This window comes from Coturnix japonica, chromosome 7, assembly GCF_001577835.2.
Source record: "Coturnix japonica isolate 7356 chromosome 7, Coturnix japonica 2.1, whole genome shotgun sequence".
Taxonomy (NCBI): Eukaryota; Metazoa; Chordata; class Aves; order Galliformes; family Phasianidae; genus Coturnix; species Coturnix japonica.
Genome location: NC_029522.1, coordinates 18097319 through 18114171, shown reverse-complemented (window position 1 = coordinate 18114171; position 16853 = coordinate 18097319). Strand labels below are relative to the sequence as shown.

At 41.3% G+C, this 16853-nt stretch overlaps 1 protein-coding gene across 1 annotated transcript in view; it reads left to right on the top strand.

Annotated features, from left to right (window-relative positions):
* The first annotated feature begins 1291 nt into the window (after positions 1 to 1291).
* Positions 1292 to 16853, top strand: part of DPP10 (dipeptidyl peptidase like 10) — a 285484-nt gene continuing 269922 nt past the window's right edge. The window contains exon 1 of the mRNA XM_032445899.1: positions 1292 to 1552. Within this exon, the coding sequence (XP_032301790.1) occupies positions 1490 to 1552 (63 nt within the window). The 5' untranslated portion in view covers positions 1292 to 1489. The remainder of the gene's footprint in view (positions 1553 to 16853) is intronic.

The window sequence follows — 16853 nt, the reverse complement described above, 5'->3', positions numbered from 1 at the left end:
TAATCAGTTATTTAACTGCACCCCAATGGTGCTGAAATGATGGCAGCTGGCATCTCATGGAAGCCCACCCTACTGATCCAAGGTGTTTCTGAGATAGCTTGCACTGAGGAATGGTGTGTTGATTGAGTTGTTACAACTCCTTATCCCCATAGTGGGTTCATGCCACCATTAGATCACACCTGGTAGGAGCAGGAGGTTAATCAGCAGCACCTGTCCTCTCTAGGAGGAGGTAATTTAAAATGTGTAGAAGTTTGTTTAAAAGCAATGCCAGCAAATTCCTGATCTCATCTCTGTCTCTGGTTTGGGTTGGAAGGGACCTTTAAGATCATCTAGTTCCAACCCCCTGCTACTCCCTCTAGACCATACCCATTAAAGCTTCACTCCTGTCTGTGTATGAAAGAGGGGGCTGGGGGGTGAGAAAGCACTGCTCAGCCCGTTATGCTTGCTAAATGTGTTTTTTATTGCTCAAAATCCAATAAATCCAATAAGGTGAAGGAGGTTAATGCAAACAGGGCATGCAGGCGGGCAGCCAGCCCCAGTGCAGTGCCTGGAGGTGGCCGTGTCTACCACGTGGAGACCCTCCCAGCACTCCTTCCCTCCGTGGTTGGTTTTCACTGGAGATGACTTTGAGTCTAAATCTAGGCATGCAAAATGAAGCTTTACTTTGCAGAATTTGATGATTTTAAGGAGTTTTCCTTCTGAGTAAATCCAATCTTCTGACAATGAGCCCCACCTGAAGTCAGGTGAGGGTTATAGGTGTAGCTCAGGGGCCCCACAGCTGTTTGGGGATTTTGTAGCCCTGGTAGCAACAAGCTCCCAGCTTGCCCACTTGTTTGTCCTTGCAGGTACAGAATTCCAGGTGTGATGGCCGCAAACCACAGCTCTGGGCTGGTGCTTTGCTGGGACAAATGCTTATGCAGGACCTCACTGAGCTGCCCAAAGCACAACTTGAAACGTTGAGCAAATCCTTTATGTTGTTTTTGCTTAAACCTCCCTGCAGGGTGCTGTGTGCCATACCACGCTCTTCTGGCTGTGGTTCCAGCTCGGGGCTGCACCTGTGGAGGAGCATTAGGTGATTGTCGGCGAAAGCTTTCAATCCGTACCCCAACCAGCCGCACCGAAAGTTAGTCGGGCAGAAGCACGGCCGGAGCTGCAATGATTGGTGGTGGGGGGGGGGAACAGGGAGCCGTTGCAGTGCCTCCCAGAGCCCGGAGGCTGCCGGAATCCCATGTGCTCCGGCGATGGCAGTCACGCCGTTGCTCGCGCCTCTGCGCGCTGACGCTCGCGTGCCGCTGCCGGGAGCCGCTGTCAGCCCGAGGGGAGCGGAGGCACCGGAGGGAGCGCTGCGAGAGAACTTCTGGCCGCGAGCCGAGTCCGGGCAGCAGAGCGGCGGGCTGAGCTTTGCCAGGGGCTGCACGCTCCGCCCGCGGCGCTCCCAACCCGGCTCAGCCCGGCACAGCACCGGGGAGCGGAGCGGCTGCCCGGCACCATGAACCAGACGGCGACGGTATCCCACCACCAGGTGCAGTGCCACTCCTCCAGGGCCGCCAAGGTAAGGGAGGGGGGCTCCGGACGGGGAGAAAGTTCTCCCGGGGCTGCGGTTGCTCCATCTCTGTCTCCGGTCCGCGCCAGAAGTTTGCCCGGAGGAGCTGAGGGCTGCAGCCAGCCCAGCAGCGGTGCTCGGGGTAAAGGCTGTAGTTTAAGGATCCCGATGGGGTTGGTGCAGCTGTGCGTGGACAGAACGGTCCGAGAGGTCGCCGGGTCGGCGGGCAGGATGGCCGCATCTCTCTGCCTTCCGCCCCGTGCCCGGCACCCCTGCCTTGCATCGATGGGAAGGTGCTTCTGAGCCGCCGTGCCGCTCTCTGTAAAGTGAAACGAAACCCCTAAACAGATTTGTATTCATTGAAAACCGTCGCTGTAGAGATAAGTGCTTTGTTACTTTATTTTTTATTTTTGGGATATAGCGTGATAACACGGCGACCCTGCATTTGATGGTTGATTCCTAGCTGTAAAAATGAAACATAGGGAAACCTCACACTTTTAATTTTGTTTCCATAAAGCGATTTGAAAGGCTGAGAAGTTCCCCCAAAGCTCTGCAGGGGCTGCGTGGAATCAGGCTGCTGGTCCTGCGTTGTTGGAGCAAGCAGGCAGTATCCAGTTGGGAGCAGAAATTGCGAGGCAAGAAGGGATTAGATGGTGTAAAGATGCTTTTGGCACCATTGTTTCCTCATAGCCTGGTTGGCAGTTCATGGTATATGATTGGTAACGAGGAATGCTATAGGTTTGTGGAGGGAGTGGGATTGACCTGTGGCCACTTGATAATGCTTAATCGTATCTGTTATACCATAAGCAGCCAGCTATTTCGTGTTGAAATGTGCAAGGTCACTAGAAGTGATGAATTGCTGTTGCCCTAACCTGCTTCAATGGCACAGTGTATTTAATGTTAAATTGCTTCATCCTCTGTGGATCTGTCCCTGGAAGTACTGGGACCCGTGTGAAGTGGCCATGCTCAGGACAGCGTTCCTCTCCTGTGTTTGCTGCAGCCAATGCTAATTTTTCACTGTTTATTAAATTCACTTGACAGAACTTCTAAGGCAAAGCAACAACAAACAGCAACAGCGAATATCAATATACCATTAACAAAAAGCACAGCAACAAAAAACCCAACTCAGACAAGTCAATAGTCTTCAAAAAGGGAGAACATGAATCAGAGCGTCTGAGACACGAGTCCATTTTACAGCCAGCACAGTAATACCGATGCCATTAGAAAACCATCTCATTTTTCTGCTCTTGATTCAATGTGTCAGGTGTAAAATGCGCTTGATAAATAGTTTCAAGTGCTTTCATGCTAAGCAGGTGGCTGCTGCCAGAGAAAGTCTGTTTGACGGGTAGGAGCTACCCTATGGTAATGAGAGCATCACATTGGAAATTATTTCTACACTGTGTTATTAGTGATAACTAACCAGACAGACAGAAATTGTGTCGAAAATGTGGGATAAAATGCAAAATCTCCTAAAGCTGCTTCTTTCCTCTAAGCCTTTTTGCAGCTTTTTGGAAAGGACTGCATCTCTTACCCCCTGGCTGGCTCTACTGTGAGTAATGATCCTTTACTCTGAGAGCTGTAACAAAAACTTCTAGGGTCTGGACGGAAACACCAAACACCCGCCTCACTGCTGTATGGCTGCAGCCCTGAGCCCAGCAATGAACCTGGCTTTATTCTGTATGTTATCAGTTCCCCATGTCAATGCTGTGAGAAGTTCAGGTCTTCCAGGAGCATCGCGCTGCTGCTGAGCACGCTGGTACTGTGCAAGTGGCCAAATGATTGATTGATTGATTTTTGCCACAGAGAATATGTCTGTTGAAGAACGGTTTGCCTTGTTGGAGGGGAAAAAGGAAAAAACCAAAAATAGGAAAGAATTCTTAGCATTAGAACGTCTTTCAGATCAAATATTTGCACAGAAATTATGGGTATGGCAGAAAAGCAATACTTGTGCCTTGCTTTTAACACAATCAGGACTATGATTTGCACTTAACAGCAACAACAAATAAGAGTTAAGCAAATAGTTCTGTGGTTTTCCACATTCTCTAATAGTAAAACATTCCCTACCAGCTCGTGGCTCTCTGCCTTTATCCACCTCAAATCGATCTGGCTGTGAGCTGGATCATGGCAGGAGTTACTAATTGGCATCTCAGAAGCACGTAATTACTACATAATATAATATGTATGTTATACCCTTGTACTCTCCCTTCTTCGCCTTCCTTTCAGTTTTATTTATTTATTAGCTTTTAGATTGTAAACTATAAAAGGCAAATGCAGATCTGCCCTTAGCAAAAATTCTGCAGCAGCATTCAGCAGCATCTGGGGGATGTAATCAGGAAATTTACATGTTGGGTATGTTGTGGTCATTTTTTAACGCTCAGTAATGGATAAATAGTGCTGTATTGGCAGTTTCCCTGTTGATAGTGCTTATTTAAAAGAGGGTAACATCTCAGTAATGCTTTTCATGTTGAGTCATCGGGGATCTTCGTCTCTGTGTGACCACAGGGTGTGTGTGAAATAAGCTTTGTGCATGTGTGGGAATGGTTGAGGTCAATCAGCTTTTTGGGAAATAAATCCCCCAAAATGAGAACAGTTTGAAATCTGTTACATCAAAACCGAGTCACTACCAGGTAATCTCAGCAAACTAACAATTATACGTTATCCAGGATAATGTATAGCAGAGGGCACAAGGGATTATTAGGATAGGAGTTGATGGCAGCTTAATAATATATAAGAATAAGAAAGCAATACTTTAAAAACTAATGGACAAGAACCTTGCTGTGCCAGGCGGTACCAGCTTGTGCCCAGCTGCTGGGAGTGTCTGTCTCAGTATCCAGCCTCAGAAGTAGATATTTCTGGTTTTGTGTTAGGTGGGTGCCCTTATGTTTGTGTTGTTCCCCAGGCTCTCTGGAAGTATGTAGCAAGCAGTTAGGGGACACTGACAGTGGAACTTAGTAGAGGTGCTCCAGGCACCTTTATGAGCCCTGTTCCCTGAAAATATCTTGGGCTCCTCTGCATCCGTATCATCCAGTGAACTGGTTTTGATTGAATTTGGCTTGAGAGGAGGTGCTGGGGTGTTTTATTTGTATTTTGCCAGCTGCAGACCCTCTGACAGGTTCTGTTTGTTGGCTGTTCCTTGCGTGTACCAATGGTTAATAGACTTTTCAAAACATTTTACTTAGAATTTCTTTCTCCTTTTGTAAAAACTTAAGTTTTTTAAGCAATTAGAGAAAAGCTGTTTGGTACACGCATATATTGTAGTATTTATATATACTGATTCTATGCAGTAGATTTTGAGTGTACTATATAGTCACGCACACACATGCCAAGGTATTCTAATACATATGCAATTCATAGCTTCTAATTTAATGACAATGCTGGGAATTTAGTGAAGGCACTCACTGTAAAAGTAATATACACAGAAGCACATGAATGCTACCAAAAACTGCATTTAATAATGGGTTAGCACTTTCATGGGTTGCAATCATATAATAATTTTCCTACCATAAATCATTACCTCAGAAATATGGCATTAAGTTTGATTCTCTCAGGAGCCCCTTAAGGTTATGGTGTCCTTTCAGGAAAGCGCCGTCTATCAATCACAGCCCCAAATCACAGGGAACTTCAGCTTTCTCATTCTTTAGTCCAAAACTGTTCTACTATGAGCATGTAAAGATAATTCTGCTCCTACCTTGTTCAGTATTTTGTTCTTAAATTGAGTACGATAAGATCTGCGTGTCATCTTCCAACTAAACATGTTTGTAGTAACAGAAACTGTAACAATAATAAGTCTGTTGGGAAAGTGACGTCCATAGTCATACAGCTTTTCCCACACACTAAAGTTATCTTGGTATTTTTGGCTCAAATGTAGCTACCTGTACAGTAGTGGTTTAGCACTGTGAGGGGCAATGGTGGTACATAGGCATTAAATTGTTATTATCTTCAAAATAATAAATTGGTTTAAAATTCTTCTGTAATGTTTTAGTTGATGCAGCTTATAAAAACGACTATTCCAGTAATAACAGTGAGCCTGTTTCTTGTGAAAGCTGAGTTGCCTTTGTGAGTAAATGATGTCAGATATAGTAATTCAGTGACATTTCTGCTCACGTATTTCTACGTGTTTTTATGTTAATGCAATTGCAGAGAAATGAAAATGAAAGATGTTTGGTTAACAGGAACACGCATGCCCGTGTGATTTACAGCAGCAGACCTGGAGGTGCCTAATGGCTTGCTAAGCATGGACAAATGGATGCTATTATATTAAAGGACAGCGTTTAGGCTACTTTATTTTCCTGCAGCTTGAGAATTTGATTTCAAGTGCTTTGTGATTCCACAACCAAAGCCTGTTAAGCTGAAGAGAAAGTGGTCTCAAAAACTGTCAGATGTCACTTCTCAGGGCTGAATCCCTCCTGATGGGGAGAAATGACAGCAAGTGACTTTGACCACTCAGTGTGCCCTGCACACTCAAGGCACAAAGAAGCTTTGTTTAAATGCTGTTGGTTTGTTAGCCTTATTTATGCACTAAGATCTGTGATTTCAGCAGTATAAGGCAAACATCTATCCCTCAGCTTAGTTTTCCCTGGGTATTAGAAGTGAACAGCAGGTTTATATTCTGAAATAAACTTTCTTCTTTTGTGAAATCAATTGCTTAGGCAGGAGAATCCCCTACTTCCCAATTAAACTGTATATCTGAAAGAAATCACTTATTTTCTTCCCTTAATTGCCCTGAGCACTTACTCAGCTTGAAGGCCACATCTGTCTGTCAGTGCAGGATTAATTCCAGAAACATTTCATATTTGCTGTGGAGGTGCCCTGCCGAAGTGAGCACTGCTTTAAAAAATACTTTTACAGATCCTTGTGTGTGAAAGTGAGAGCCAAGTCCTACCTCTGTTTTTCCTGACTTTCCTTTATCCGTATTTATATACTTATGTGGTTAAAGGATGGGGTTTGGGCAGGGGAATAGCAGAGGAGGGATATGCTGAATTCCACCCAGCGTGTGCTGCTGAGCAGCAGGACAAGCTGTGTATCAAATCTCTGTCCTAACCTTGCTCCTCCACAAGGGTGGAAGGAAATGGCTGTGCATCATCCCCTTCTGGGACGTATTGGTTTCTGCTGCTTGCAAGGATCCTTTTTCCCCTCTCCTGCTAATCTGAACCCATAAAAGCATCTTAGTAGCACTACAGCAATTGATTAAAAGTTTTCCTGCTGCAATTTATGCATCTGTCAATAATCACTTAGTTGACCTTTTTTGGTGTAGGACTCTGTGTCTAATGGGTGAAGCTGAAAACTGGGGCTTGGGGCAGACTCATGAGCTCTGTTACCTCTGATTGTAACAGCCAGGGAGAGATTAAGCTCCTATTCATTTGAGTTTTCCCGTGTAATTAAGGCAAAGTGCCATTAAACTGTTTCCCTTCTGGAGGTGGAAGGAACCTTTCTGCAAATAACTGTAAGTTGTTTGCATAAGAGAGGTGCAGGGGTGAAGCTGGATGGGGCTCTGAGCACCTGATTGAGCTGCAGGTGTCCCTGCTCATCGCAGGGGAGTTGGAACAGATGGCCTTTAAGTGTCCCAACTCCATCAATTCCAAGTGAATGATCGTGGCCTGAGATAGGTCAGGCTGGAGGGGACAGTCTGTGGCTTTGTCCCTGTGTCGCTCTGTGGAGCTATGGGTGGAGGGGAAGGAGGAAAAATAGAAAGGATAATAAGCGTTACAAAAGTACTGAGTTGTAACAAGAAGAGGAGCAAAAATGAATGGAGGCACTCCAGTGACTATGGAGGTGTGCTTGCTGACTTCGACCTGAGCAGGTGTTAGACTCAGTTTGCTCTTTGCTTTCAACTTGTAGGTGCCAGGACTGTGTCTGCACAGGAAATATTTCTCACTAATATTTCAGGTAAAGTTATCTGACTTCTGGAGCCCAATGTAACCAAGTATTTGTTGGTTAAAGCCCAAACAGATGCTACCAATGACTCTATTTCTCTGTCCTAACTTTTGAGATGTTAATTCTTCATGCTTATCTTCAGCAAGATCTCAGTTTATGTCCACAATAACTTTTTTTTTTTTTTTTTTTTTTTTTTTTTGGTACAGGTTTAGTCTGGAGTTTGCAAAATCTCACCTTTGAAATTCAACAGCTGTAATGTGTTTTCTGGGAATGTTAATGCCTCTGAAAATATGCAAATATTTGCAGAGGGCAAACAAAAGCTCAGTGAGAACAAATCCATAAAATAATTAAGGAAATACTGATGTTTTTCTGTTTTTGTAGTATTTGATCCTCTCTAAATGTTTCCCAACTTCTGCATCTGAAATGAGGTCACATTTACTGAAGAAGTCCATCAAGCAGCTAATGCCTTTTTCAGATATAAACACTTAGGCGATATTTTATAATTCAAAAAACCTTGCCAGTGTGCTGTAATAACACTAAGCACTGTTCAAGACTCTTAAGAAATGAGGAAAATCATTTTTAGACAGTTGCTTCATTTAGGCTCTGGTTATCAGTACGCTGCTGTGATTTTCAACACCCAGAGGCTGGTGGTCATACCAGCGAAGGTATGCATCTCATTAATTATAACCAAGGTGTATTGGTTTCTCTATTTCTGGAATGATCTTGGAACTTCTGGTCAAGAATTTGGCCCAGAGGTGCCAAATTGGGGCACAAAACAGTAGGGCCCTGCTGTGTGCTGTTTGATGTCTTTGGAAACACACCTGACCGTGTGTACCTGAAGCATCTCAAATTGTTGTACGAGACTGGAGTTATGTGAAGTAAATATGTCTGCAGTTGCAGGCAAAGAGTTCAGAAAGAGTGTTCTGTGTCAGATCGTTTGCTGAAGTAACTCTGCTGACGATGTAAGAGAGCTAGGCCAGTCAAGAATTTGGGTCACCCTACCTAAGAAGATTCCTGTAATTAAACCTGCTTTTATAGAGCAGATCGGCCTTTGTATTTGTAATATTTGATAAGGCTTTGAAGTTTCAAGTAATCTATCCCCTTTTCCCCTGAAACGCATATATTTTTTTGATCTCCAAAGCTATAATGATTGAAAATGATTTAGCATCAGGTTCTGATACAGAAAGAGTCCCCTCTGCAGGATTTTCAAAAGCAGACTTCTGGGGTTGAGAAAGATTGATAAAAAATGTATTTTTTTTCTGCATGTATGTCACCCTTTAAGTACTTGGAGTTCAAAATAAGCTGGTATGGGTTATGTGCCATAGAAACAGAAATGAGTTTGAGTGAGAAAATCATTGGAGTCTCAAGATTTTTATGTTTCTTTTTTAAACTGTAATCAAAGAAAGTGCTGCATGCTCCCATTTGATGAATGCTTGCACATACAGCAGAAAAAAATTGCATTGCAAGTGTCTGGAAAATTTCCCACAACTGATACAGAGATTTTTGGACAGGATTTCATTTTTAAGCTGCAGTATTTTGAAAAACACTGATGATTTTCAAATATTGCTCTTGCTCTGCTCAGTTATTTTTTGGGGAGTGGTGCAATGTGCTCATTGTTTTCTGTTATTTCTTCTATCTTGTTTCTTTGGATAAAATGGGCAGTATCTGTCTTTAACCTGGCAGATCAGTTCTCAATAATACCAAGATTGAGAGCAATGGAGTGAAATTAGTAGCATTACAATTGAACACACATTTCAGTTTCTAGTATCTCCTTCTAATGACTGCCTGTGTGACCACATTTGCACAACTTGCATTTATGTTTTAACTTAATATGTAGAATATATGTAGATATGTAGAATAGCTATTAGTATAGCTTGTAGTATGTGATAATGTGAGAGTTCTCTAGAGTAGTGCTGTGAATGTTTGACAGTCTCATAACATCAAAGCTTAAATTATTGAATAGCTACAATTCTGTTGCAAGAAGAGCAATGTAGATTAATAGATGTAAAAGAAATATTCCAAATGAAGTAGCTGAGTAAATATTTCCTTTAAGGGGTTGATATAGTATCTAAATTACTGTAGACGATAAAATATCTTAGGGGAAATATCTCAGAAAAGTTTCATATTGGAACATTGAAAGATACACGCAAATTGTAAATAAAGGGATGGGAAAGGCTGGCTGTTACTTAGATGTAGTGTGTAGATTTGATTGGCTACCTGTCTAATGAAGTTACTGCTGAACTCTAATGAATATCCCCTCTGACATGGAGAGATGTGCTGCATATGGTGGCCGTTACAGGATGGATACAAGCTACTTCTGCCATCAAAGACTTCTAACAGAAATGTTTCTGATGATGTTGGCTAACAGTGAAATGTTGAGGTGTTGTATGTCATCAATCAATTAAAAGCACTCTTAATGCATTATAGAATGAGAAATAGTGTCCCTAGTTGTTTGTTTTATGAGTGAGGCCAGTCCTGCAAGCTATTGAGTCAATGGATACTACAAACATGGCTTTCTTTTTTCTTCATCATCTCCAATACTTGAGTTTCCAAGAAAATATCTGGGCTGGGGCTGACTGTCCTGACCCTAAGCGTGTCAAATGTATGTTCTTAAGCCAAAAGATGGTTGTGAAAGTATCAAAGTTCTTGTCTGCCAGCTAGCGGTTAAATGGCATTCTAAATGACTGGAAGCCTTCAAAATGTGACTAATGTAGAGCCTTGTCATAAAATGAAGTCTTATTTACTTCACAAAGTAATGTGACAAATTACTAGCAAAGGCAGCAGGGCTGTCGATAAGGTTTAATCCCAGGTAAACGGAGGCAGCCTGGAGGAGCTGGAACAGTCTATGTGTCTTCTGGGATCATGCCTTACTTTGTGCTAACTTTTCTCTATTGTACTTTTCATCCTACTTCCAGCTGAGAACTCTCATGTAAATCAAAAGGTAGTGGTAATGAGCTGAGCTGATGAAACTTTCAGAAGTAAAGGGTAGCAAAAAAGAGAAAACAGTGTAATTAATATCAGTAAGGGGCCTTACTTGAAAATATTAAATTTTAGTTTCTTGGTGTTTTCTCAGTATGATGTTTGAAAATATGCTGCAGATTTTCAAGAAAATGAAGATAGAAGTACTAAAATCACACTATTAACTCTTCTAAATTAATTACTTTCTAACATAACTAATTCACTTTTTGTGAGTTACGGAGAATACTCATGGCTATGAAAGCAGGATAATAGACAGGCTTTATTTTGTTAATATCAGACCTAATTCCAAAGTCATTATTTAATCAAATTTCATTCTTTTTCAGAAGTATTCTTGCATGTTGTTTGCTGACTCAGGAATTTTCCTTAGGTGACAATTAACATTTCCAAAGAACACCTAAAGAAACAGTCAAGTTTTTGCCGTGTGCCAGCAGTTAGGAGGAATTAATTTTCTTTCACAGTGGGCATCAAGGCATAGAAATTAATGTCTTGCTGAAGGCTATTGAGGAGCTAGTGCTAAAGATGACAAGACTTGGAGGATTTCTATTTCATTTCAATGCAATTGAAATAGAACAGCTGAGATAGAATATTTAGGAGGTAAGTTACTGACAACAAATATAAAAATTTATACCCTAAGGAAAAATGATATCAGAAAACAGAAACTTGGCAAAATGAAGATAGTCCCATGTCAGCCCTTCTTTCCCCACTGAATGACAGCTGCCTGGTCAGCAGAGATTCATCAGCTGTCTCATCTGGGTGGACAGCATTTTATTCCTTAGCAGAATTGCTCATTTGTACTAATTATCTGATTTGTGTGTAAATCATCATCCTTATGCTGCATGTCTGACTTAACAGGCTCTTTGCACATGGTAAGGGAAGAAGCATCATGCATCTTTATGTGATCAGTCTCGAATCCTCATCTTGTTCATTTTTAAGGCCAGTGTCAAAAGTCTCATTGATTTTTGTTGTTGTTTTTAAGAGGACAGAGTTAATGAACAGGTGAGTTCTGCTTTCCCATATTAAAATACATTTATGCTGTTTTAGTGAGGGGACTGTCTCTAAGATAAATCATACCTGAACTAGAGAGTCCAGTGGTGGCAAAAACAGACCACAGTCCTCCTCAAATCCTGAATGGCATCCAAAGCTTCACCTAGAATTGAATATGTTGCCAAATTTTCAGGTGAGCTGTGGGTCAGATTTAAGCTCTCAGGCAAGGTGTAGAATAGTGCTACTCATGCATTTTCCCCCAGCTCCCATTACCCAAATTACCACCAGCTGATTCCCTTTTCATCTGATGCAGCATCTGCAGGGAAGAGTTGCTTTTAGCTGGGTTTCCTCCAGCTGTGTGTCTTGGCTTGTGCATGGGAGAAGTGGAAACAATTGTCTTTTAGGAATACGTACTTTTCATTACTGCTTATAAGCATTATGCTTTAAAATTACCACTTCTCCTCTGGGTTCCTATGTAAATTTATTCTTGGTCTTCATCAGTAGTGGTTTTAGCAATCCAAATGATTTTGTGAATCAGATTATTTCACATGATGTCCTCAGATAACTTTAGTGGATTTTTCAAAAACAGTATCCTAGTGAATAATGTTTAGTGTTTTTTGAGCAAAATATTATTATTATTATTAGTGTGGTGAAGGATTACATAATATCTGTAACACATGCTATAGTAGCATGCTGATAAAATACAGATGTTTAAGCTTGTTGATGTAACACAAAACAATGGGTGAATGTGGCTTTGTGTGTTGACAAACAACTCCCACTGTTTTCCTCTTCCTTAATCGCCTTTAACCGGGTGGCTCTTGGATATAGTTTGCCAATGATTGGCTCAGTGCTAGTGTCCTCTGGGTGAGGTCTGCTCTGGAGGTTGCCCAGGGCTGGAGGTTCGGTCTTCTGCAACTAAACCATGTTGCAAAAAGTGATGTTCATGTGGACAGGGAGCTATAGAGCTAACAGCTCTCCGGGGGACTCCTGGCTTCTGAGGAGGAAAAAGCTGTCATGGAGGTTGGGGTGGCAATGGGGCAGGGCTGGAGGTGCAGCCATAAACTGTGGGAAGGAACCACTGGACTCAAATGCCATGTAATGTATTGTTAAACTGGAAGCTTGCAAAAGCCTTTCCAGAACAGATGTTTATGTTAAACTTCTCCATATGTCTGAGAAATGAGAAGTTGCTATTGTGACAAACTGTTCTGAAAAACAGAAAATAAATTCATTAGGGGGAAAAAAATGGAGATTTCCCCCTTTCTTTGTATTAATATTTCAGTTTAAATATTTATAAATAGAAGCTTCTAAGTTGTACTTTGAAGCCAGATTGTTTCATAGATATGTGTTACAACAACCTAACATTATAACATCCTAAATCCTTTAAATAGGTCTGACAGTTAGTAAGCAAAATGAAGTTTCCACATCAGATCTGTTGTTGACACACAGCAAGCATTTCCTTGATAATTTGGGTTGTTTAAACATTCTACAATGCAAATCATAAAACCAGTCTCACAGAAGGCTAAATTGGCTTGAGAAACAGAGGTCATATCAAAGCTGGTGTAAGTTACTGTTTCAGGCTTTTTGTTGTTGCTGAATAAAACTTCTTCAGAATTAAAAAGTCCTTCAGCTCAAGAGTTCATACAGTAGAAACTGCTTTGAGAATATTTGCTGTTGTGGCAATAACAGATGCTTTTCCTTCCTTTTCCATCCTTCCTTTCCTTCCTTTCCGGGTTGTTGGCTGGGGTATGAAGCAGCCATGGATATCGCAAGTAAAGAGTCAAGAGGGTCTGTCTGTGGTACAACTTCCTTCTCTGATAGGACACAGGCCAAAAAATATATTAAAAAATAAAATAAAAAATGATCCAAGCTTTTACACTGTATGTGTGGATGCACTATTCCATTGGGTTCTACTCTTCATGTTGCTCCAGAGAACAGTATTGAAAGAAATGCTGGGCTAGCTCATCTGAGGGGCCATAAAGTGCAAAGAGTAAGCACTATCTCCCATGGAGATTTATTTAGATTTAAAGATATTTAAAGGGGTGAGGAGAGTTAAACAGGTTTTTTATGAAAAATAGTTTCAGAGTTCTTGTATGTTTGTATTGAATCTGTCTTTTAGAACTTGAGTTTTTTACTTTTGCTTAAAATGGCAATGGGTCTTTAAGTAGAAGTAGCTAATATAGATTTATGTATGTGAAAATGCAATGAGAGAGAATTTGTCTGGAATTTAAAATGTTTCACATGACCCAGCTGAAATGTTCAATATTGCCTCCTTTGATATGATTGTCAAGCTGATGCAAACCCAGGGAAGAACGACTAGCATTTGCTTCAGTAGCAATCCCACGTGTGCTTCTCACTGCTAAGATTCAGAGTAGTGTGACTCCAAAAACTCATGCTTCTCTGTTGACCTAAGGGCGGTGTAATATGGGATGTAGATTTGGATATGTAAAGAAAATCACAGGGGATAAAAACAGCATTTGTTTTGAGCGTGGATTATTCTAATAACAGTTCAAAGTAAGAGTTGTCTTGTATACTTTACATTTTTGAAGACTCAGATTAAAAGGTTGTAAATATTTCATTTTTTGCTCTAAAATGAACAAGGAATCTCAAAGCTGGTTGTGTAACTCAGACGTGACAGCCTGTTCTCTCAGCTGAAAACCGTGGGGCATGAGGAGGCATCTTAAAATCACAGAATCATAGAATGGCCTGGGTTGAAATGATCATCTAGTTTCAACCCCTTTGCCATGTGCAGGGTTGCCAACCACCAGCCTGGCCTTGAATGCCTCTTAAAAGTAAACAAATAAATACTCATTCTCTGGCCATCCCCCTCATCTACTAGTTTGTTGGGTTAAAGTGGCAGCAGCAGGCTCACAAGGCTTTTCAGAAGTGGACCTGAAGAGTGTTGCTGTCAGAAACCACTCTAAAACTTTAACATTGTCAGGTATCCTATTAAAGATTATTTTACTAAAAATGGTGATAAAGCACCCAGTGTGCCACCTGAACAAACGAAGTGTTAAAAGTCTGGCATGGTCTAGGATGGTCAGAGACCATTTCAGACCTCTTGCCACTACCGTTAGGGCACTGCTAACAAATACAGTCACTTCATGGGAACCTCTGAGGATTTTTCTTGGAGTTAAAAATGATGTTTTCTTTAGATTCACTCCCATGACAGCCCTGAGGATATTTTTAGTTAGTTTTTCATTGGAAACTGGAGACTTTAAAAGCTAGAAGCAATATTTTTTATCAATTTGATGAAAATAGTGTAATTTTTTCTGCTTGTAATGAGGATTTAACATCAGTACTAGATTAATAGAATCTCTTTTGCCCCTTCATCTGGTTTCTTAAGAAACTGCATGAGCAGTTTACGACAGGAACAGGTGCTGATGTTCCTTCCAACTGTATCTGCTTCAGCCTATCCAGCCCCTTGTGCAGTCCTGCCCTGTCTCTGTTGAGTGTACAGGAAGTGAATTAGTTTTTTTGAGAAATAAATGATGCTCAAAAGAAATGAGCAACTGTGCACTGAGTATTCTCTTCTGTAATGGGAAAAGTCATGATGGAGAAAAAAGAATTGCTTACCACTGCCTAGCTCTGTATTAGTATGTGCAGTACAATTCAGATAGTTGGAATATTTCATCAGAAATAGCAAGAATTTTCAACAGCCACAGGATATTTACAGAAGCAGATACTGCAGGCATGGCTTTAAGGGTCATATTCTTGGGCAGACCCTCAGCAGCTGTCCAGGGAGGCAAAACTGAAGGTGTGTTTCTCAAGCCGATTAATAACATCATATACACAATCTTTAATAAGCTTTTAATTAGAAAGATGCCAAATTTTGCCTACTGCAAAGCTGCGCTCTGGAATATCTGGAACATCATGCTTATGCATGAGCAGCACAGTCAGGCAAATAGGATGAGCTGCAGGCAGACAGAGACTGCAGCACAAACCCCCCCCCCCCCCCCCCAACAGTGGAATACTTGCAAGTAATACATTACCTCTCCATGAGGAATTCGTGGTGGAATTAGCATCCAGGTCACCAGACTGAGTTTTTGTCCCAAGTTGGCCTGCTCCTGTAGAAGAGATGTGGCTTGTGCCTTTGCCACCCCCGCACTGCTCTGCAGAAGGCTGTCATTAGTGATTACAACTTTCATGTCTTTAATTACTGAGGTACTTTAATTCAATCTGATACAAAATGAATTTAAGGCTCTATGGATTCTTATTCTTTATTTTTAAACAGAGTTTCATAACAGAGCCTGAAATCTGGTTCACTGCAAACCTTCCAGAAGTTGGCAACTGTCAGTGGTTTTGGGCTCATTTTTGACCGAGGCAATTTATGTCTTTATGGGAAACCACATGGAAATCTGAGGTTCTGGAGGAGTTTGCTATTAGTAATTTATTTCATGTGAGAAAGGAAAGCCCAGGATATAAATTTTTTTTCTTCAGGTTACTGCTGTTTTTAGCCAAAGTTGTTAATTGCTTCTGCTTATAAGGGCCCTCCTAAATAGCCTGTATCTACATGCTAAATAGCAAAGAAAATAGATGCAGAGAGAGAAATGATTTATGAAGATTGTAAGTGGATTGATGGCAAGGCTGAAAGTACTGCCGGTCTGCACACTTTACATTTTCTTTTCTATCTCATGCAGTCCAAAGCTTTCACTGAGCCTGCCTGTCCTGCTCAGATGGGTGCAAGCAATGCTGATGTTTATTGCTTGTAAATGGACATAAAAACAGGGAAGAAATGGTCCCTAACTTTGAGCTGGTCATCATTAAAGACAAAAGGGGTAGGACATGAGTATCCAGTGTCTTTTGGGATAGTTTGGGGTTTCTGAAATATCCCTTTGATTGACACATATGACACAGTGCCTATAGGAGTTTGGTGTCCTGTTGGGACTTAAGCTGGAGGCCAACCTTGGGATTTCAAAGAGCAAAAAAATGACCCTACATGTGTTTAAGTACTTTGTTCTCTCCAGGGATGTCCTATTCACGCAGGAGGAGGTGTTGGCAAGAAAAACGTTGCTGCATAGTCATGTCATTCTCATAAAGGTTTAAGGAGCAGTACATTTTTCAAAGGTAGCTTTGTCCATGTTCACCTGGAGCTGTCTGGCTAGGAAGATAGCACTAATTTATGTGCAGTATTGTAATGCATATAAACAAAAAGATTTTCCTAAATGCAGTTAAATGGTACCATCATGTAGGCTCACTAATGCAAAATAACCATCTGATTATCTTCCTTTTGTCTTGAGGCATCCAGTATTGATCTAACGCAGAAGCAGGGGCCAGATAAAGAGTAGCAGTGAGTTAAGTGACTGGTATAACTCATCCTCTTAGTTAAGCATTTCAAGAAAGAAAGAAGTGCTTATCTGGAGTCAGAGCTGCAACTTTGTAAATTGCTTAAAGTAATGCCCTTGGTGCATTAGAAGCATGCATTTAATTTTGCTTAAGATATGGATGCTTACCTTTGAAATGCAAAAAATGTTTC